Genomic DNA, 23793 nt, shown 5'->3' with positions numbered 1-23793 from the left:
ATATATATTTATTTTTTTAATTTAAAAACCGTAAATCCAATCTAATATAAACCGCTTGAAATTGGATCGAATCGGATTTTTTTTAAAAGCATCCAATCCAAACTGCACCGCAAGTAAAATTAATGTTCGAATCGAATAAATTTTTGACTCAAAACCGATCCAAACCGCACTGCGAACACTCCTAGTATCGGAACTGTATCTGAAAGACTATAATGATAAAATTAGAATCTCAATAACCATATTGGATAATTGCATAAATTTTAAGCATTATTATAAGAATTTACTCAAATAAATTGTCGGCTGCGGCAAAGAGTAGCAATTGAAATAATAAAAAATTTTAGGAATTATCAGTTTTTAGTAATTTTAATCGATAATTAGTTAACATAAATACTAAATTATTTTTAATAAATAAATTTTACTTCTGAAAAATATACAAACTATGTACTTTATATGTATAAATTTATGTAAATATAAATGTAAATTATTATTAGCTAAGTAGTAAAATGGTGATCATTTGATAATTAATATACTGTCATATAAGTAAAAAAAAAAAAAAAAAAGCCAGAAATTAGAGATTGGTGAAGTTGGTGGCCGTTGTTGCTTCTTGGTGGTGCGGGTCAAGTGTGAGCCTCAGCCACTCAACTGAACTAAACTAAATGCCAAGTCTCTACAAAATCTCTTCTTCCTTCTCTCAACACTCAACACAAGGATGCTGCACTCTGCACCCTCCTCCTCCTTCCACCACACCACCACTCTCCACCCTTCTCCCTCTCCTTCTCTTCTCTCTGCTTCTTCACCTTCTTCATCCCGTCACGCATGGCTGCCACTCCGCCACTTCTCCTTCCAAACTCCACCTCTCCGCACTCATAACCATTTTGCACTAACATCACCCAAGGTTAACATTTTTTTTCCTCTTTCGGTTCTCTTTATTCCACGCTTTCTTCTATTTCACTGACCCGTAAGCATTCTTCTTTTGATAAGGCGCTGAAAGTGAACTGTTCCACCAGCGAGCCATTGAAGATTATGATATCTGGTGCACCTGCTTCAGGAAAGGGAACTCAATGTGAATTGATTGTCCAAAAGGTCCTTTACTTCACCATGTTTCACATTTGTTATTCTTCTCTATCATCGGCGTAATGTTAGGGAGGATTACACTGCTTCATTTTTTTTTTGCCTGGTATAAAAATTTAATAGTTTTTCTCAGTATATTATTTAAATAAAAAATATTTTATGATCACTGATCTTGTTCTTAAGGCACTCATTACCTTTTTATTTTCATGAACATTGGTGTGCAGGTAAGTTGTTGAACATGTACTAGCTGAATTTCATGAATTTGTTTAATTTAGGTTAAAAACAATTTTACATTTTAAATCAAGTAGTTGCGTTTTTTTATTTAAATAAAAAAAGTCCTTATTTACTAATTTATGTAATAATGGAAATATATGCTGTAGTGTTGCTCAAGTTGTGTTATTCTGCAGTTTGGATTGGTGCACATATCAACCGGGGATCTCCTAAGAGCAGAAGTTGCAGCTGGGACGGAAATTGGAAACAAAGCAAAGGAGTTCATGAATTCTGGTCGTTTGGTTCCCGATGAAATTGTGACAGCTGTATTTTCAAAATCCTTTCCCCTTTCAATTTCATTTTGTACCCTACATTTATATGCTGAAAATGCATGCTTTATTTATCTGTTTATTCATTGCAGATGGTGGCAGCACGATTATCTCGTGAAGATGCAAAACAAAGGGGTTGGCTTCTTGATGGCTACCCTCGGACTTCTTCCCAAGCTGAGAGTCTGGAGAAAATGCAGATACGACCTGATTTGTATATTGTATTAGATGTATGCCAACTTTACTACTGACATTGTTACAGAATTAATTTCCTATGCTTCTTATTAATTTACACAATCTTCTTAATTTAAGCCAAGATTCCTTCTGCAAAATGTATAGTTAATATTCATTTATTTATTTATTTATTTTGGCAAGTACAATAAGTTCTTTAGTCCTCCCTTCCTTTCTCAAATTTTTATGTTACCTGCATGCATAACCATATTATGATACTACTGTGTTATTTACTTATTGAACAAAAAATGAGCCTGCCATACTATTTATCATCAATATGTATGACATGCATGTGTATTAAGCAAAAGTAAATATTTTTGTCTCCTCGCTGAGTTAGTAAGTTTTCTAATACTCAGGTTCCTGATGAAATTCTGATCGACAGATGTGTTGGTAGAAGGTTAGACCCAGTGACAGGGAAAATATATCATCTAAAATTTTTTCCACCGGAATCTGAAGAAATCAAAGCCAGGCTGGTCACGCGTCCTGATGACACTGAGGAAAAAGTATGACTTTTACCCTTTTATTTTTCTCTTTAATGGTGTTTTTAGGTAGCTTACCAAGATGAACCAGCTCAAAATTTATCTGTTTTGGGTACTCAAATGCAATCATGAACAATTGACTCAAAATGAAATGATCCATACCTGTTACAGCGAATGACAGTTAGAGTTTGGAGATTTTCTATATGATCTTATGAATAAAAAGGCTTTTTTACTTGAAAAAGAAAATAATTATTTAAAATATGTTGTGCCTATGACCTACAATTTTTAATTTTGTGTTCATGTTGTGTGTACCCTCCGTGTCACTGTATCTGCTACCTAGTTTGCTACTACTTGGAAACCTTTGTCCTACTTTATCACATTATAGTAATCTAGCTGGCTTCCTGGAATTAAATATCAATCACTAGACATATCTTTCTACTGCATCTTTGGCAAAGTAGGCGTAGTCAGGAAGATAATAAGTTATCCCTAAACTATGTTAGATATTGCACACATTCAATAACTTTCACCAAATATTGAATTTGTACCAATGTTTAGTTATACAAACATGAAAATCATTACTAAAATTAGAGAAGGAATGAGTTCTAAAGGAACAACACTTGTAGTTTCTTAATAACATAGGTATCTGTCTGAGTATTTAATGTTATGAGTTATGACTCTTCCAAATTTTTTCCGGGGATCACCTTTCCTTGTATAATTTCATTTAAGTCATTTGCGAATGATAGCTTATTATTGAATTACCTTTTTCCATTTTCTATGCTTATTTTAGATGAAGAGAACATAGTAATAAAGTTAATCATTCTGAAAGAGAATTGTTTGAGCTTCTTGTTGCGCTGTAGTTTAAGGATTTTGCTGTTAAGCCAATGTGGTATCCTTCTGAAATATCTTATGTATACTAATCTGATTCTTTTCAGGTCAAATCACGCCTAGAAATATATAAACAAAATGCAGAAGCCGCATCTTCCTCCTACTCAAACATAACAAAGAAGGTCTTTTGATATTAACATTCTTTGCTGTGTTTGCTTCCATTTCTCAATGTGAACCAGTGGGATTTTTTGTCACTTACAATCTATTGTCATATGCTCAGATTGATGGCAGCCGTTCAAAGGAGGAAGTTTTCAAAGAAGTCGAATCTTCACTATCACAACTGCAACAGAGTAAAGGGAAAATATTGAAATCTGGAGGCACGGAGATTCAAAGAACATTAGGTTGCATATGTCGAACTTTACCCTGCTGTATATTTGTAGGGAATTCATAAAATTATAGTTTGCTTGCATATCATTCATCAACTTATATCTAGCTGATACCATCTCTCTGTTTTTCAGTTTCTTATGAAAATGTGGATATACATTAATTTGAAACTTGGTAATGCTGATGAGAGTTAAGTCTGAAAAATTCATACTAATTAAGATAATTTGCTAACTTCTTTTTGTTCAGAAAAATCGATTCTTGATACAAAGAAGGGATCAGGGTCTTCGAGCCAGGTAGAGATGGTTGTACATTTTAAAAGACATTGGCTTCATTAGTACTCCTTCATGTTCTGTGAAACCCTCCTCTGTATGTTATTTCTTATTTTGCTTTAGCTTGTTATAGGATAAGTGGAGAGGGATTCCTACTAGACTAAATAACATTCCCCACTCAAGAGAAATCAGACAATATTTTTACGATGATGTGATAAAAGCTACACAACGGGCTGTCGATGATGGAAAAACTAGGTTGAAGGTAAGGCACTTTATCAGAAATACTTGTAGTGTATATAGTGCTTCCTATTATTTGAATGAGTAACCAGTTTAGTAACTTTAACTTTGTCATTCTTAGTTCTGCTCTCTTTAGCTGATATTCAAATGTAAGGGTGTGTTTAGAACAAAATAATTTTGATATTGATTTGATTTGAAATGAATTGAATTGGAGATGAATTATTGTATTTTGAAGTAATTATGTAAAATAGGAATTGATTTGATTTAAAAATTGATATAATAATTTGATTTTACATTTTTATCCTTTATTTACCATACGATTTTTCATCACTACAATAATTACCGCCGGACTGCTGCTGTACAACTGCCAGACCACCACTGGACCACTGCTGACCGCCACTGGACATCCCACAACCACAACCTCTTCCCTTCTCCAAATTCCTTTTCTCTTATACTAATATCTAAAGGGTAAAAATAGCTTTTTACATTTTTAGCACACCAAATCATTTCAACTCCAATCAAATCCTCTAAAAAATAAAGAGATTTGATTTTAGCTATATTGTAAATTCCATGGATTTAAAAATCAAATCAATTCTTAATTTTTATCTATTCCAAACATAAGATTTGATTTACAAATCAAATCATTTCCAATTCCTAGGGATTCCAAACACACCCTAAAAGGAATTAATTTTGAATTATTTTAGCAAGCATAGAGAGACTATGTTATAACTTGGCCAAAGCTGGTATTTCTTTATATCCTACTGCCACAGCTGATGTCTGCTTATTTGTTACTCCATCAAACAGGTGGACATAAACATTCCTGAATTAAACCCAGAAATGGTATGGTGAACTTTTTTTCTCCTTTTATTTCCTTTAAATGTCTTGATTTGATAATATATTTTGGCGTATAGGACGTTTATCGAATAGGTACCTTGATGGAACTTGTTCGAGGTCTTGCCCTTTCATTTGCTGATGATGGAAAACGTGTTAAGGTAAACGACTTGTTTGGTATTTCTAACATATAAGACTTTTGTTTCTAGAGAATAAAATGTTATACATAGTGTTGTTTAAAGTTTAAACTATCTCTTACATCATCATGCAGGTCTGTGTACAAGGATCAATGGGAGAAGGTGCTCTTGCTGGAATGCCTTTGCAGCTTGCCGGAAGTAGACAAATTCTGGAGTTCATGGATTGGGGTGATTATGGTGCAAAAGGAACCTTCATTAATATTGGTTCTATAGGTAAATATTTGTGTCGTAACTTCTGTGACACTGCTTTTTTTATTAGATTCGTTGTGTTTTACACTTTTACTTGATGCTTGTTTGGATGCCATGATGTGGGAAGAAAAAGATTATTAGTATACCAGATATACTCTTCCTTTTTTCTTGTGATACATGCCTAAGCATAGAATTTCCTCCTGTATTTTCAAACACAGGTGCTGCAGAGGTTGAAGAGCAAGATGACTTGTATATCTTGGTTGCTCCTCAAAATGCTGTAGGGAATTGTATCATTGATGTAAGATGCTAGAGTCGGAGTCTTACAGACATGTTCTAGTGATATCATCTGCCAAGCCTGTGTGTGTACCTGTGTTTTTATAGATTATACCACATCTGATGAGCGTCTTTTTTCCTTTTTTTGCCTTTTCCTATTGAATTTTTTTTAATGTATTTGGAAAGGAAAAATGACTCTCATTATGAATAGGATGAAGTACATGTTTTTCTCCTGTCTACAAATTTTCCACTCTGATATCTTTGAGACGGGATGTTCAGGATCTGAGAGCAATGACAAATGCTGCTGAACACAGACCAGTTATCCTAATCAATGCCAGGCTTAAGGTTTTGCTTTCAGTTTCTTTTGCTATAGTTTCAAATTTGTTCAATGAAATTTTATACAATTTACTAGTTATCTGCTATTTTTGTTATACCTTTTACCTATTGAATGATTGGTTGGTTCAAGTGGTTTGGCACCTGCATTTTCCACCTTAAAGCAAGATCTCATTCCAACTCATGTAAATGGTATAATAAGGATGATGATGATGATCAAACCCTGGTGGTTTACACAAAAAAAAAATGAAAAACCTGGGAAAAAGAGACTGGTATGAAAATGATGAAAATGAAAACCAGTATACTAAGTCCTGAGATATGTAAAATATGACCAACATAATAACTACTAACTAATTGCTAAGCCTATCCTTTATATATGAGATGCATTTTATGATGGCTATGATTATGGTGACTATGGTGGTGGTAGATATGAAACTTTTCATTATTCTTGGAGCATCTGTTGCGATTGTTGGAGCTCTTTGTATTAGATTGCATCTATTTTCGCAAAACTGAGTAAATTAGTTCTTGCCACACACTTTTCTGTTGAGCTGTTTGATATTCCCATGCTTTTAAGTGGCGAAACCACCAATTACACATTGCAAATGAGATTTTATGATTTAAGATACCAAGGGAGTTATTCGTTACAAACTAGATATAGTTTCTTAATTCATTACAGAATATATTTTTGCTTTCAAAATCTTCCCCAAGACCATAATACATTTGTATTGCAGCTAACAGCCTATCTCTAAACATTATTTACACATTAGTTATTCTAATCTTAAACTGACACACTTCTGGGTTTCTGTGAGTTCAGGATTTACCTGGTTCTAGTGGTATTATGCAAGTAAGTACTTAGTGCCCAGCAGTTTGGTGGTAAGTGGTAACCATTTATCATACAAAATGTAAGGTTATATATCTATCATCTTAATCTTGCTAGACAATGGGACGAGACCAGAGACTCAAGTATGCAGCATCTTTTGAAAGTTGCTACTTTTTCCGGCTTCTTTATTATGCGGGAACCCAGTACCCCATCATGGGAGCTATCAGGTTAGCAGGCAGCATATATGTTCATGATTGTGCTTTTATATTGCTTCCCATCATTCTTCTTCACTAAACTTCTAATTAGATTGTATAATTAGTAAGATGGTTTTACTGAAACTATATCTAGAAGATATTATTAAATGCCTTACTTGATATAAATAAAATCAAATTTAACATTTTCCATAAGAAAAAATTTCGACTTAACTCTCGTCATCTGGTTACTATTATTAGTAAACATTAATATATTCCCTTGCTTATCTGGAAATTTTAACCGATTGTTGGAATTAGAATAAGTTGGAATTAGAATAAGGAATGCAGAAGTATGACATCTAACTATAGTGCTGCAATTCACTTATGATTTAGGATGTCTTATCCATACCGTTATGAGTTGTACAAGAGAGTTGATGACCCATCTGGGAAGGAGAAGTATGTCATTTTGTCGACGTTTCTTGAAAGGCCTACTACCGACGAAATAAACGACGCCTTTGAAGGAAAACCAAGGTAACAATAACATATGTGTCTTTTTTTCTTTAAGCTGAATGTTATGAAACCATTCCTTTTTGTAATGACTTTATTGTTTGTCCCAAATTTTTGCAGAAACGAAACAAGGAAGGGCTCGGGGATTTGGTTTGTTACACCCATTAACCGTTTTCTCTAAAGCTATTATCTTCAGTCCACTATAATTAGCCTTGTATATTGAAGTGTCGCTCTGTTTTGTAGGGGTTTTTTGAGCGGTATTTTTTGAGCAAAGTGAAGAGCTGTGGGTTATCCTTACCTGGCTCCATGATCGGGTTTTTTTCTATGTAATTTATCATCGCGGATTGGTTATATGAAAATGTCGATGTCAGAGCTTGAACTGTGCAACTTGCTACTGGTGCATCGGCTTGTTTAAGATTAATCACTACTAGAATGGGACCCGCGCAATGCGCGGAGAAGTAGATTATTTTATACTATATAGTATATTTTAATAAATGTTATATTAAAAATATTTTAGAGAATATATTATAAATAGATTTTGAATTTATTTATTTTTAAAAAAGACATAAGTTATTTATATTAGAGTTATACAAAATTATATTTTCTTTTTTTTTTCATTTTTCGATTTGCATTAATGGCTACTCTTTATCTTTTTTGTGGTTTTTTGTTTGTTTGTAAATAATTAAAAGAATAAATGAATGAGAATGAAAAACATATAAAAATGTTACATTAAATTTAAGAAATTTTTGACAATTAGCATGAGATTAAGAAATGAAGAGTAGTAAAAGTCTTAATATGTATAAGTTGTAGAATTTGAATATTTGTAACTGAAATTTTTTATAATTATTATTATTATGACACTTTTAATGTATGTTTATTGCATTTAATTAGTACTTGATGTTTCAATTGAATAATAATAGATAAGAGTTTTTTGTTTTAATTTTTTAAAAATATTTTACTAAATAGTAATTAGTTGATTTTCATCTTTTGTACTAACTGAAATTTTTTATAATTATTACTATTATGACACTTTTAATGTATATTTATTACATTTAATTAGTACTTGATGTTTCAATTGAATATAATAGATAAGAGTTTTTTGTTTTAATTTTTTTAAAATATTTTACTAAATAGTGATTGGTTGATTTTCATCTTTTGTTGGAAGGTAAATTGGCACTCCTCTTTGACCAAAAATATTGCTTTCTCCTCATCCTTGCTTGTCTAAATTGGATAGATCTAAGTGTTTTAAATAATTGTGTTTCTACATTTTTAAAATAGGCATCAAAATCACCTTATAAATCAATTTACAATAAAATAAGGAAGGTGCAATAAAAATTATGTTAAACAAACCAAGCTGCATAATCATATGCTGGAGGCACATATCGTTTTGTCTTCCTTTTTTTTTGAAAGGATTGCTCAACATAACTGAATATTTTATAAGACTTTTTTTACTAACCTAAAGTGGAATTTAAATTGGCACTCCTCTTTGACCGAAGATATTGCTTTCTTCTCATTCTTACTTGTCTAAATTGGATAAATCTAAATGTTTCAAATAATTGTGTTTCTACATTTTCAAAATAGGTATCAAAATCACCTTATGAATCAATTTACAATAAAATAAGAAAGGTGCAATAAAAAATATGTTAAATATATCTTTTTGTCTTTATTTCTTTGAAAGGATTGCTTTCCGCTTCTTTAATCTAGCAATTTTGGGTATTAACTTTTCTCGTTTGTCATTACCACTGCAAATCCTTCTACAACAAAGAGAACAAGACATGGTCAAAGAATGATAATCCATTCCAAGTAAATTGTGGAAGCAATATTGTAGATGTGGAATAACAATTTGAAAAAGAGAAACACATAAATGTAAATTGTGGAAGCACATTAATTTTGGTTGTGATTGTTAGATAGAACCGTTTAAAAAAGAGGAATACATAAACATTTGCTACTTGCAATGAGTTCACAATTAAAATGTTATTATTTATAACAAATAAACAGGGTTATTGAAAATGATATTGAACAAAAGAATGAGAAGAGTAAACGGCAAAGTTGAAAATCTTTAGGAAGATACCTGAGACGAATTTTCTACGTTGGCGGCGCCGAATGGTGACGTTGGTCTGAAATCCAGAATCGAGATCCAGCAGAGAAACTGCAACAGGAGGAATGGAGTTTGCCCTAGTTTCTGCAAATTATGCAATGCGGCTCTGTCGGGGATGGACATCGCGATGGACAATTTGTTTTGAGGAAAAAACAATGGCTCATGGGACCGGAAGTGGATGGAAGAAATAGGATCTTGGTACGGAAGAGGTGCTAAGAGGAAGATGGTTTAAAGAAGTATGAGAAAGGTAATAAGCTCTTTGGTTTTTACAATTTGTTTTGAGGAAAAAACAATCGCTTATGAGACCGGAAGTTGATGGAGGAAATAGGATCTTGGTATGGAAGAGGTGTCAAGAGGAAGAGAGTTTAGAGAAGCATGAGAAAGGTAATAAGCTCTTTGGTTTTTAGAACTTTTTGGAAAAAGTTAAGTTGTTGGTTTTGTTTTTTGTGTTTTTTTATTTGAAAATAAAAGTTGATTTGGCAAGATTCGATTGGTGGATTCTAAAATTTTGCCAAGTAAGCAATAGTGCTGACATGGCGTAAGTAGAAGAAGAGAAATAATTTAGAAGCAATGTGTGTAAACCTATGTACCTACTTTTATATATTAAGAATAGATTGTACAAATAATAGGAAACAAGAAGATTTCATAAGAATCATGGCAAAGTAAATATTTGATGGATATGTTATACAAAGTTCCATTGAATGAAGCTGTCCAAATTATTTATAAATTTGTCCCAATTTATAATTTTATATTTATTTATTGACAACAAAATTTTTAATAATTTGTTAACAACCTCATATTGGTAAAAGTTCACAAATCACAACCAGATGACAAACACATCATTGGCCCATCAAACAACGACCTTCCATCTGAGGGGCCGATTGGCGGCCGGCGGCAAAATCATTTGCTCGCTCACTTTGAATACAGCAACTCAATCACATGTTCCCTTGCTATTAATGCCTAAAAAAAATCGATTTTGATGGATTTTCGATCAAATCGAACTCATGGGTCAATAATTCAATAGAATAATCCTAGATTCAGCTCTTAACTGTAGACACAACCGCCAAAAGATTCGATGACAGGCTGCCTTCAGCACCTGGTTAGTGGGGTTCTCTTACTGGATTTGAGTATTCCTTGGCTTATCCTCTATTGTAGGGTTGGTCTTGTATGTTCATCATAACCAAAATGAAGATGAGGACAAATATTTTTCTGGAAAAAAGTTACAATGCGTATATTCTGTTTTATAATTTGTTTAGGTTTTTGGTGATGGATTTTCAAAATTTTTTAGAATTTGAATGTGACAGGATTTTGTGGTTGGAGCTTAGTTTCATTGTTAATTTGGTGGTTATTGTTTCTTCATTTTGCCTTTCAACTTCTTGATAATCGAATTCATGATATTTTTGCTCGCTTCCAATGAATTGCACTTTGTTTCAAGTCATCTGTTAGTTGCCTCAATCTGATAGGTTGTATTGGGAATAGGAAAATCGCAGTTGATACTTATTGAAATTTTTTGAGCAACTAGAAAATTTCGTCTCACGGCTTAAAATGAGCCATGACTGGCACTTAGGGAAATGATTCCTTAGCAAACCTAACAAGTTCGAATATAAGTTGAATAACAAAGTTATAAATGTTTTTAATTACAAGTACTAAAATGAATAGTTACACTATGACTGAATACCTTAATAAGTTTGAGGAGCTGTGTTAATTCTCGAAAGTTTGTCAAGGTGCTCCAGAAGATTATGAGGAGTGGAAGTGCCTTAAGTACGAGGGTGGACTTTAGAATGATATCATGAGTGCCGTTATGCCTATGGAGATCCGAGTCTTTTATGAGTTGGTGAACAAGAGCAAGGTAGTGGAAGAAAGCTCGAGAAAGCCTGCTATGGCAAAGAGTGACCGCCTAGAGTTCTACAAGAAGGACCAAGACAGGAGATATGCGCCTAAGGGTCAAGGCTTTAAGAGAGGTGGCTATGTGCCTCAATACACCTAAGGCCGAAATGACTACCAAAGAAATGACAAGCAGGGGGTTACCACCCGATCATTTGAGGTGTCAGAGATGCGGGGGTTACCACCCAGACAAGCCAAGCAGGGCCGAGTTGGGTCTATGTTTCAAGTGTGAATTTCCAAGACAATTCTCTAAGTTTTTTTATGACGGTGAATGATGCTGCTAAGTCCGATATTTTGATCTGAGGTAACTGTGAAATTGGTAACAAATCCTAATTGCTTCGTATGATACTAAGGTATCACATTCTTTCATCTCATTTGACAAAGTTGAGGAATTAGGGTTGAAAGTATCCGAATTTACTTATGATTTGTATGTGCATACTCCAGCCTCTAAAGTTGTGATAACTAGGCTAGGTTGTACCTTTTCGCATAAAGAACAAACAATTTATTCATGACTTAATATGCTTGTCTTTAACTGGACTTGATTTGATTTTGGGTTTGGATTAGTTGTCGAAGCATTATGTGTTGCTAGACTGTTTTGAGCGTTCGGTTCAGTTTATGTTCGAAGGGTTAGAAGGACCGATAGTAGCCTGAGGTTATTACTTGAATTCGGTAATGGTGAATTGTAGTGGAAGTGCATGTCAGGAGTATATGCTGTTAGCCACTAGCTCATCGGTAGACGAACAGAATTTAAAACAAATTCCAGTAGTAAACGAATTCCCTGAGGTATTTCCCGAGGATATACCGAATATTTCCTTCCTTGAGAGATACAATTCGCGATATAATTGGTGCCAAGGGTAGGGCTAATTTTAATTGCGTCATATAGGATGTCGTTGTTGGAGCTGGCAAAACTCAAAGTTCAGTTGGAGGAACTGATGGATAAGAGCCTTATCTGACCAAGTGTTTTTCCGTGGGGAGCATTTGTGTTATTAGTGAAGAAGAAAGATGGTATCATGCAACTGTATATGAACTACATCCAGTTAAATAAGGTGATGGTGAAGAATAAGTATCAATGGCTGAGGATTGATGACTTAATAGATCAGTTGCAAAGATCCGGAATTTTCTCCAAGCTCGACTTGAGGTCCGGATATCATCAGATAAGGATGAGAGAGGAAGATATTCCTAAGATGGCTTTTAGAATTCGTTATGGTCATTACGAGTACACTGTAATGTCTTTTGGATTGAATAATACACATGCCGTGTTTATGGATTACATGAATATTTCGACCTTTCTTGGACAAGTTTATCGTGGTGTTTATTGATGATATTTTGATATACTTTAAGACTTAAGCAATAGCACAAAGTTGTAGGGCCTAAGAAAAACTTAAGCAGCAAATATAAAACAAAGAAAAGCTAGACAAAACTTAGTGCACAAGACAAGAAAATTCCGAGCTAGAGGAATTATTGATAATCACCCAGGGAAAATAACCAGAGAACATAAATCAGATCAAAATAAAAAAGGATATCACAAATAGATACCAATAGACAAAAAGCATAAACCAAAGTGCATAAAAACCAAAAGAAGTTTAATATCTTTATTTTCTCCTCTTTTTGTCATTAAGGAGGGAGAGTAAAAGTACTTGCAGGAAGAAAAAGTCTTTTTTTTTTCGATTATTGTTAGGAATCTCGACGCAAAGGGAGGATTTTTTAGACAAATTACAAACGATTCATAATCTCAAAAAGACTATCTGCTAAACACCTATTATATTTAATCACCTAAAGAAATATTTTCCTCGAACAATCCACATAACCATTTTATTAATCTCCGTAGTGTCTCTTCGGCATTGCCATCAAGACACTAGAAGACTAATTATATATGTAAAATTATAACTGCTAAATCATATACAACACACATTACTAGTTATACTAGATCACACAAAATTCATCACTATCTTTTGCTATTTATCTCCAATTCTCAATCAAAGAAAATTCCTTGAACTTTGTCAATATAAACTCAATGTTTCTGACTTCTTGCAGCAAATTCCTTAGCCTGTTTCTTTCAAAGTTTTGTGTCCAGCAACTCTTATTATCCTCCCTTTGCCATTTGACGATACTTTCTTCTACAGTTCTTATTACAAGTTCCTCAAGTTGTCCTAATGATTCTTCAATAACAAATTGTACAACAACTTCAACACCAAAGACAACTGCCATTAACCTGTTACTTGCACATATTAGTTCATTTACAATGGCCAGCAACTTGTTATTAGTACCAAAAACATATCTGCCTACTGCATATCTCTATTTTTCTAGAATAATTCAATACATAACCACCAATGTAGTTTATGAGACGATTGTGGTATACAAAGAGAAAGAGTTGGACTCACTTGATTTTTTGTACACACGAACCTCTTATTTTGAATCTTTTCCCACTCCTTCCAATGACTCATTATCTCCTCCCATGCCTCCTCTTCCTTCGTTTCTTTCAACTCAAAGACTACGATTTCTAATTCTCCATGTCACCCATATAATTGCAAAGAAGAGATTAACCCATTTTCTAAACCCCATGGCCATACCTTTTTGCGCACACCAAGCTTCAAAACACTCTCTAATACTACTCGGACTTACCCACACCACACCCCCAACATTAAAGCTAAACACCACAACTTGTAAATGAATTTACAATGCACAAACAAGTGATCATCAACCTCTTCATCCGCATTATACAGCATACATTTAGATTCATATCTACTTATAATATTAATCCTAGCTAGCCTTCCTTTGGTATTTAGTTTACCTAATAAAGCAAACCATCCCATCATCTCCACTCTAGGTGGTACCATTCCTCTCCAAATGTTGCCAAAAAAAATGTCTTGATTCTGCCACCCCAGCTTTTCTCCCAAGGTGGTACTAATAAGTGATTTCACCGAAAAGCACCCATTCTCAGAAAGAGACTAGATAGTATGATCTTCGATACCTGCATTAAGGATAACATTATGTAAAATAGTGTGTAATTCCTCACAGTGTTTACTCTCCCACTCAAAGAAACGCCTTCTCCATAAAATGTTCCAGTTCCAACAGAGACCATCCCAGAAGCCACAATTTGAGATCAGCTCGGATTTTTGCAAAGAAATAGAATACAACCTTCGAAACTTATTTTTCAAACACAGTTCGCCCACCCAGACATCTCCCCAAAATTTTGTCTTGCCTCCATTCCCCACACACATTATGAAGCCTTTCATTGCTATTTCTTTAAAAAAACTATCTTCATTTACCACTTGTACAATATCTCTCCACGGTCCATTTGATTTTGGCAAATCACTTTCCAACACATGGTTATTTAGATGTCCCTCATTACAAGAGATAACAATCTTTTTTCATAGTGGTTTATCTTCCTTTGCAAACCTCCACCACCATTTGAACAATAATGCCGCATTCTTGATTGTGATATCACCCACCCCCAAACCCCCAAACTCCTTTGGTTTTTGAATGTCACACCACTTTATTGTTGGCATCTTCTTCCTTCTATCTTTGGAACCCCAAAAAAAAGTCTGATTGAAGAGAGATGATCTTTTTTGCCACCGCCTTTGGTAGTTTGAACAAACTCAGATAATAAAGCGGTAGGTTATTGACCACCGCTCTTATCATAGTTATCCTCCCTGCCCATGATAATAAGCCTGATTTCCACTTACTTAATTTCTTCTTAATTTTGTCTAATACTGGTTTCCATGTTTCAATTCTTCTCGGATTAGCCCCTAGTTGAATCCCCAAATACTTCATTGGTAGATAACTTATCAGACATTTCAATTCTTGGGATAGACATCTTGCTTCCAAGTCTGAAATATTTATTGGAATAAGCACTGACTTCTGATAATTGATTACTAATCCTGACATGATACCAAAACACGCCAGAATTCTCCTGTGGTTCCTCAAGGTTCCCTTATCCGGCGCACAAAATAGGATAGTATCATCAATAAATTGGAGATGAAAAAGCGCTATTTTATCTTTACCCACCTCCAATCCCTTGATGAAACATTTTTTCTTTGCCAACTCTAACATCCGATTCAACACTTCAGCCACTAATATAAAAAGAAAAGGTGATATCGGGTCACCTTGTCTGAGTCCTCTTTTCATTGGAAAAGGATCTGACGGTGAACCATTGATGATAATTGACATAGCAGCAGTTTTGAGAAGTCCTTGTATCCATCCTCTCCAAACTACTCCAAACCCTATTTTTTCTAAGATGTGATCTAGAAACGACCACCTTACCATGTCATATGCTTTCTTGAAGTCCAGCTTCACAATTACTCCAATTTTCTTCTTTTTTCATCTATGCTACTGTTTCACATGCGATGAGAGCACCATCCAACATTTGCCTATCCTGAATAAATGCTGATTGAACCTCCCCCACCAAACAATTCATAACTCCCTTCATTCTCTTGACCAGAATTTTGATATGACTTTGTAGATACATCCATTCATATTAATTGGCCTGTAGTCTTTCATCTCTGAAGGCACATCCACTTTTGAAGCCAAGGTTACCACGTCATGTTGAGATTCCTTGGGAGGTAGCTTGTTCTGAAAAAATTCAGCATGGATTCACTAAACTCGACCCCGATAATATTCCACGTGTTCTTGATGAAGAACATATTAAATCCATCAGGACCAGGAGCCTTAGTGGATCCACAACTCCACATTGCCTCTTTAATTTCATCAAGAGTTGGCATTTTCTCCATTTCTTGCGCTTGCTCCCATGATATCTTATTCAACAACCCTTCTTGAACGGTAATTTTCGGAGCTTCCTCTTGTGAATATAAGTTTCTATAGAATCTCCTGGCCTCTTGCTTTATTCTCCTGGGGTTCTTTATAGCTCTGTTTTCGATTCTAAGTTCAGAAACCAACTTTCTTCTGTTTCTAATGGTTGACACAGTATGGAAGTATTTCGTATTTTTATCTATCTCCCGAATATATTTGTCTCTGGACATTTGTCTCCAGTAGGAAGAAAAAGTCTTAGTAGTTTAAAGGACCAGTCATAAGACACTACAGTGATCCAAAATAAATTTTAGAATAGGAGATAAAACTGAAAAATGTCTCATAAAGTAAACAACAGCAACAGCGAAAGATATGCTCTTGGCATCAGAATCTGACCCCCCCCAGCTGAACCTCCCACTTCTAATTCTTTGTCCTCCGAGAGGTAGGAAAAGTCGTTTAGATCCTTTAAGTACTGTTCTACAATGCCGATGCGTTGCTTTGACTTTCTAACCTCCAACTCGAGGTCGGCTTCATCTCGGCGTTGAATATTAGTGTGCATGATCATCATGTCAGCTAGGTTAGAGACTTCATGGAGCACATCCTTTACAATGCGAGAAAGGACTTTAATCTTGTTCCCTTTGGACTTCCTTTTTGGATCTGTGGGTGAGTCGGACATCCGAGAGTCTTTTGGAAGTTCAGTGGGTAGCTGCCAAAGTTCATTTTCATCGTACCACCTCCTTTCAAGAATGAATTATGGACTTCTACATTTTCACAGAGAGATCAACATTATAAAATGCAAATTTTTTTGTAAAAAATAGAGCATATGATAGTCCAGCATTCTTCTCACTTTTCACACATTTATGCATGTGTCTCATCATAAAGTATGCAAAGGACATTGAAGTCTCTTGAATGAGAGTATACAGATCTAGAGTGCCACACAAAGTTACTCGTTGGAAAGACCCACTTTTGAGGGAGAATGAAATGGGTGATTATACGATGGAGTTGAGCATTGATGGGACCAAGGGCTTTTGCGTTGATGTAAGGCCGATGCAAAGGGAAACTTAGTCACAAATAATGTGGAAGGCTGTGTTTAGGCTAACATGTAAGTTTGAGTCCCATTTTCCAGAAGTGAAAACAGGGATTCCAATGTCTTGATAACCCAAAGCTTCCCCAATACGGTTTTGATCTAAAATAATCACTTGGACTTTGACATAGGAAACGATTCGGGAATCTTGGTATGTCATATTGGCATAGAATTGCCTCAATTAGTCAAGGTAAACTTTGTTGCTAATCTCAAACAAAGGTCCCCATCCTTGGCGCTAAAAAATATGAACAAAATTCAAGCCCTTTTCAACTAGGTTTTCAAGTGAAATCTGTTTGGGAGAAACAATAGGTCGTGCAACAATATCACGTTGAAAGAAATGACAATTTGTCACATTTAAAAACCTATTGGAATCACTTCTGGAAATTAGGCATATTTGGATTTGAAAGAAATCAGGTCATGCAAAATGGGTTCAGATATGGGATGAAGAGAAAAACGAGATTTCATACCGCGAGATGTAGGAGGAGGTGGAGAGGTTGCACGAGTGTCCTTTTCCTACTCTTTCCTCAACAAGTGGTCTCTTTTCTCGTGAAGCGCTAGGACGCAAAGAACTTGGTTCAAGGGTGGCAGCAGCAGAACATGGCGAAGTTTTGGTACCCACCATTTGAGCAGTAGCAGGTTGAGAAGAGTTTTAAGGTGGTGAAGGTGGTGAGGTATCAATGAAAATAGTGGTGTTGGCAGCTTGAGAAGTCTGTGGGTGACAATGAGAGTAATAACCTCCTCTCCTAGTGATAATCTTTCTTCTAGGCATTGTGAGACATCATTAATGGATATAAGAACGTATGAGAGAGATAATCAGATGATCAATTAGCTTATATTTTCACTAAACCCTTAGCTGAAGATAGATTTTGTAAATTAAGAACTGCTTTGGATATTTTAAGTGCTGCAGATTTATGTTGACTAAACTAACAAGATTTTTTTAGTTTTTGTCGAGACGAGATACTCTGGGTAGTTGATGAACAAATTCAAGTTTTCAAGCTGCAACCTTTAATCCCCGCTAAAATGATTATGTGATTTCTACATTTATTTCAAAATTAATTGTTATTGCTTTAAAACTGATTTTATTATTTTTTGCAGATATCATTCCATTTATTTCAAAATTCTTCCTAAAATTTCTTTTTCAAATTCATTTCAAAATCTTTCCATATTTAAAAAAGATATTCATATGTATTGCATCCGTTTTAAAAAACATAAAAACCCTTTGCCTCCCATAAGCATTTTCATAATTACTCTTTACTCAACATTGATCACTCTAGTTCTCACGCACACATTCTTATACCCTTGTGCTGCCTCACAATACCTAAAAGAAAGATTATCACTAAGAGAGGAGGTTATTAATCTCACCCTCAAAACTCCCGAGCTACCAACACCACCATCTTCATTGATACCACACCTTCTTCACCACGTCAACAAACCTCTCCTGCTACCTCTAGCACACACCAAGACCTCCGCACGTAGTTCTGCTGCTGCCTCCCCTGAACCCAGCTATTCACGCTGCCCTAGTTTGTCGCAAGAAAAGTAGCCACTCACTGAGGGAGAGGACACTCGTACAATCTCTCCACCTCCTCCTCCTAAATCCCGTGGTATGGAATCTCGATTCTCTAATCATCCCATTTCTGAACCTATTTTACATGATCCAATTTCCTTCAAATCCAAGTATGGCGAGTTTCTAAAAATAAACTTTAATTCCACTCGATTTTTAAACATCACAAACTGACATTTCTTTCAAAGTGATACAGTTGCACAACCCATTGTCACCCCCAAACTGATTTCACTTGAAATAATGACTGAAAAGGGCTTGGATTTTGTTCATATCTTTTAGCGCCAAGGATGGGTACCTCTTTGATATTCGTGACAAGGTATACCCTAATTTGTTGAGGCAATTTCATGCGAATATGACATACCAAGATGCTAGAATTGTTTCATATGTCAAAAATCAAGTGATTATCTATTCTTAATATATAAAAGTAGATACATAAGTTTACCCACATTACTTTTAAAACATTTTTTTCTTTCTGCTAATGTCATGTCAGCAACATCACTTACTTGGCAAAATATTAGAATCAACCACTCAATTTTAGCCAAATCAACTATTATTTTCAAATCAACAAAAAAAATATATACAAAAATTTGTAATAAAATTTGTAACCTACAAAGACGTTCAATCCATATCCATATATTTATTATATCTCACCGTTATAAACAATACAATAGATTTATAACTCCAATAATTAATTTGTTAATTTTTATAAATAACTCATTAAAAATAATAAACATTCATATTACAAATGTAATAATAACATTAATAATCATAATAAATTTTACGTTACAAATATTCAAATTTCATACTATTTGAACTACTTATATAAGTTTCTAATCACTATTCTTTCAAATGACATCAAATTTAGCACGAAAAATTTATTTCTGAACTACACAACATCTCAAACTTACTCAATGGAGCATCATTCTTTGGACAATATCACCAAACAAAAAGACAATTAGTTTATCAAAGTTCGCGTGTTTCATCTATGAAAAACAATAACACCCACAAATGAAAAAGAGTTTCTTTGCTTAGAAATGATTATATTAGATAAAAATGTACAAAACAAACATATTTATTATATTTTTAAATTGAATTTACAAAAAATACTTTAATTATTTTTGCTTTTTATACTTTTTATATTATTTTATAATACTTTATATATAATTGTATTTTAATATCATTAAAATTATACTATTGTTCCTTTTTAACTAATTATTAACTATGATTTACTAACACTGCAGGAAACACTTCATATAATTGTGAAGAGAAATATGTCATGTCAGCAACATCGCTTACTTGGCAAAATATTAGAATCAACCACTCAATTTTTGCCAAATCAACTCTTATTTCCAAATCAACAAAAAAAATATATACAAAAATTTGTAATAAAATTTATAACCTACAAAGACATTCAATCCATATCCATATATTTATTATATCTCACCATTATAAACAATACAATAAATTTATAACTCCAATAATTAATTTGTTAATTTCTATAAATAACTCATCAAATATAATAAACATTCATATTACAAATGTAATAATAATATTAATAATCATAATAAATTTTACGTTACAAATATTCAAATTCCATATTATTTGAACTACTTATATAAGTTTCTAATCACTATTCATTCGACATCAAATTTAGCACGAAAAAATTTATTTCCGAACTACATAACATCTCAAACTTACACAATGGAGCATTATTCATTGGACAATATCACCAAACAAAAAGACAATTAGTTTATCAAAGTTTGCGTGGTTCATCTATGAGAAACATTAACACCCATAAATGAAGAAGAGTCTCTTTACTTAGAAATGATTATATTAGATAAAAAGGTACAAAACAAACATTTATTATATTTTTAAATTGAATTTACAAAAAAATACTTTAATTATTTTTGCTTTTTATACTTTTTATATTATTTTATAATACTTTATATATAATTATATTTTAATATCGTTAAAATTATACTTCTTTTAATATGCTATTCATTTTTTCTTTTTAACTAATTATTAACTATGATTTACTAACATTGCAAGAAACACATCTTCATATAATTGTGAAGAGAAATATGATGAACAAATTCAAACATTTGTTACAAGAAGAAAAAAGTCTATATTATAAAAAATTTAAAAATAAAAAATGCAAATGATCTGTATAGACCAATTAAAGATACAATAAAAGCAAATTTTTTACTCACAACTGTGAAAGAAATTAAAGATCCAATTTTGAACATTTTTCAAGACTATTTTGAATTTGTATCACTTGAGACGTTATCTGACAGAGTGGGTCAAAAAAATATTAACAGGTAATTTCATTTTATACTATTTTAATTATTCTTATTAAAATAATTTATTCAAAAAAAAATCTACACATTTTTATTATTTTTATTGTATATGTCATTGGAAAACTACATCAAGAGATTAAGAAGAAAAAAAACCATACAAATTCAAGACAAATCTTTGAAAGAAAAGCATACATGTAAAGATGGAACAAACAACATAATAGAAAGTACATACAACTCAACAATTCATAAATAACATGCTTTCACAAGAACCTACGACAGAAAGAAGAAAGCAACAATTCTAACAATAACCAATAAAGAAAAAGGAGGACGAGCGCCACATAAAAAGACTAAGTCCATCAACTAAAACAAATACAAAAATCAAATCACTAAATAAAAATGTCACTTTGTACAACTCCAACATCCAAAATTTAACTTTAATTTACACATATTTAATTTAATTCTACAAAACATAACCATTTTTAATATTTATTATATACTATTATTAATTTACCGTCCGCTCATTCTAGTTTTAGATAAAAACCGTATTAGGGAAGCTTTAGGTTATCAAGACACTGGAAACAACGTTTTCACTTCTGGTAAATGGGATTCTAATTTGAACGTTAGCCTAAACACATCCCTTCGCTTTATCTGTGGCCAAGTCTTTCTCTGTACCGAATTTACACCAACACACAAAGCTCTTGGTCCCATAAATGCCCAACTCGATCGCATTATTACCCAATTCATTCTCCCTCAAAATGGGTAACCTTGTGTGACACTCTAGTTCTGTATGCTCTCATTCAAGGGACTTCAATATCTTTTGCATACCTTATGATGAGACACATGCATGAATGTGTGAAAATTAAGAAGAATGATGGACTACCATATGCACTATTTCTTACAAAAATTTTTGCATTTCATAATGTTGATCTCTCTACTAAAAATGTGGAAGTCCATAATTCATTCTTCAAAGGAGGTGGTATAGTGAAAAGGAACTTTGACAGCCAACCCACTAGACTTCCAAAAGACTTCCGGATCCCCGACTCACCCACAGATCCAAAAAGGAAGTCCATAGGGAAAAAAGATTAAAGTCGTCTCTCGCATTATTAACGATGTGCTCCATGAGGTCTCTAACCTAGCTATTTTGATGATCATGCGCACTAAGATGCAACACGGAGATGAAGCTGACCTTAAGTTGGAGCGTAGAAAGTCAAAGCAACATATCGGCATCGTGGAACAATACTTCAAAGAGTTAAACGACTTTTCCTACCTCTCGAAAGACGAAGAAGTGAGAAATTCAGCTGGGGGGTCCGATTCTGATGCCTAGAAGATATCTCTCGGCTGTTGTTTTCTTTATAAGATTTTCAATTTTATCTCCTGTTCTGAATTTTTTTGGATGATTGTGTTGACTTATAACCAGTCCTTTTATAAACTGCTAAAACTCTTTCCTTGCTGCAGGTACCTTTAGTCTCCCTCCTTGATGACAAAAAAGGAGAAAGTAAAGATATTAAATCTTTTTTTGGTTTTTTTATGCACCTTGGTTTTGGTTTATGCTTTTTATCTATGATATTTTTTTTATTTTGATTTGATTTACAGGTGCTAATCAATAATTCCTCTAGCTCTCAATTTTCTTGTCTTGTGCACTAAGTTTTGTCTAGCTTTTCTTTGTTCTATATTTGCTGCTTAAGTTTTTCTCAGGTCCTACAACTCTGTGCTATTGCTCTTGATTGATGAAAGCTCAAACACAGGGAGCTTGCTAGAAATAAGGAAAGTCATTCCATTCTCTCCTTTATTTGAAGTTTAATCATGTTTGTCATCAAAAGAGAGATTGTTGAGTCAAAATTTGATTTGATACCTTACTATAACAAACACAATTAACTATTTTCTATTATATCTAATTGTTATGATATGCAATGTAGGATAATCAAGGAAGCTGAAAATGTGCATATCTATCACATTAATGAAAATACCATTAAGAGGATCTCAAGCCAACATTAGAAAAGATGTTACACATCAAGGCAGCAATATATTCATTCCAAGAATAAAAGATTGGACAGCTGCTGCACATTCAACTCAAGAAGGAAAGTTTTCCTCTCTTCAATATTAACATATTGGAAATTAGCTTTCAAATTGATTGGAGAGCTGCCGATCGAAATTTTAGAGAACAAAGGAAAGTTTTCTCATTGATAGCCAGCGATTAAGAGCTTTGAAAGAGTGTAATGGGTAGTCGATGAAAAAAGAAACTTCTCCAAATAGAAGAAATGACATCAAGCTCTATAAAAGAAGATTTGTTTCAAAGTAGGAGGCAACCATTCGAATTATATCTGATATGAAACACCTTGTCTTCTTTCCTGTTTTTAGTGTGTTTTCATACTTCTCTTTATTCTAGAACTAAGCTTTCTTAGGGAAATAAAACGGGCAAAAGAGAATAGTGCATACAAAAGCCAAAATTTCTGAGTTGTTGAGCGCTTTGTCTTTCGAAGAGTGTGTTGGTTTGGAGTGTACTTGGTTCCCCTTAACTAGGTTGAGTTAGCACCTAGGTGAGTGACTAAGCTTGAGATAGCTTAGGTGAAGGTACAAGAGTGAGTCTTTTTGTATTGGTATTTGTAATCAAATTGATCATAGTGAAAATTTCAGCATTGTTGTAGTAGAGACTGGACACAGATCACATTAGTTATGCACTCGAGACAAAACCAAAAATAATCTCCTGAAACCACAATTCAGCATAACTTGTTTTCAAAGGTAGATTCTTG

At 33.6% G+C, this 23793-nt stretch overlaps 1 protein-coding gene and 1 long non-coding RNA gene across 4 annotated transcripts; one reads left to right on the top strand and one right to left on the bottom strand.

Moving 5' to 3' along the window:
* Positions 1–564: 564 nt before the first annotated feature.
* On the top strand, positions 565–7794 carry LOC112790092 (adenylate kinase 5, chloroplastic). Of its 3 annotated transcripts, none has more exons than XM_025832319.3 (19): positions 565–895; positions 982–1083; positions 1479–1607; positions 1703–1837; positions 2195–2341; positions 3250–3324; positions 3423–3543; positions 3773–3819; positions 3929–4057; positions 4837–4872; positions 4944–5024; positions 5135–5273; positions 5468–5547; positions 5802–5867; positions 6670–6699; positions 6793–6902; positions 7260–7397; positions 7494–7523; positions 7617–7794. In XM_025832319.3, exons 1-19 carry the CDS (start codon positions 710–712, stop codon positions 7639–7641), a joined length of 1806 nt encoding a protein of 601 aa, XP_025688104.1. In that variant the 5' UTR covers positions 565–709; the 3' UTR covers positions 7642–7794. The 3 variants fall into 3 exon arrangements, with proteins under 3 accessions (XP_025688104.1, XP_072088795.1, XP_072088796.1); XM_072232694.1 differs by having other exon boundaries at positions 7599–7794; XM_072232695.1 differs by lacking the exon at positions 7494–7523 and having other exon boundaries at positions 7260–7412; positions 7599–7794.
* Positions 7795–16283: 8489 nt separating this feature from the next.
* LOC112790090 (uncharacterized) lies at positions 16284–18199 on the bottom strand. The gene is made up of 2 exons (XR_003196496.3): positions 17653–18199; positions 16284–16862 (listed from the first exon to the last, which is right to left on the bottom strand). It is a non-coding gene; the product is annotated as an uncharacterized lncRNA (long non-coding RNA).
* Positions 18200–23793: the final 5594 nt, after the last annotated feature.

Source organism: Arachis hypogaea, chromosome 3 (genome assembly GCF_003086295.3).
Source record: "Arachis hypogaea cultivar Tifrunner chromosome 3, arahy.Tifrunner.gnm2.J5K5, whole genome shotgun sequence".
Taxonomy (NCBI): Eukaryota; Viridiplantae; Streptophyta; class Magnoliopsida; order Fabales; family Fabaceae; genus Arachis; species Arachis hypogaea.
The sequence above is the reverse complement of the archived record's forward strand: the minus strand, read 5'-3'. Positions and strand labels throughout refer to the sequence as shown.

Excerpts from the sequence above, each read along its gene's own strand:
- LOC112790092 (XM_072232694.1), top strand. The coding sequence starts at position 710 with ATGCTGCACTCTGCACCCTCCTCCTCCTTCCACCACACCACCACTCTC. Across the intron at positions 4,058-4,836 it reads ATGGAAAAACTAGGTTGAAG|GTGGACATAAACATTCCTGA; the intron begins GTAAGGCACTTT and ends TCCATCAAACAG. Across the intron at positions 7,398-7,493 it reads GCCTTTGAAGGAAAACCAAG|AAACGAAACAAGGAAGGGCT; the intron begins GTAACAATAACA and ends AAATTTTTGCAG.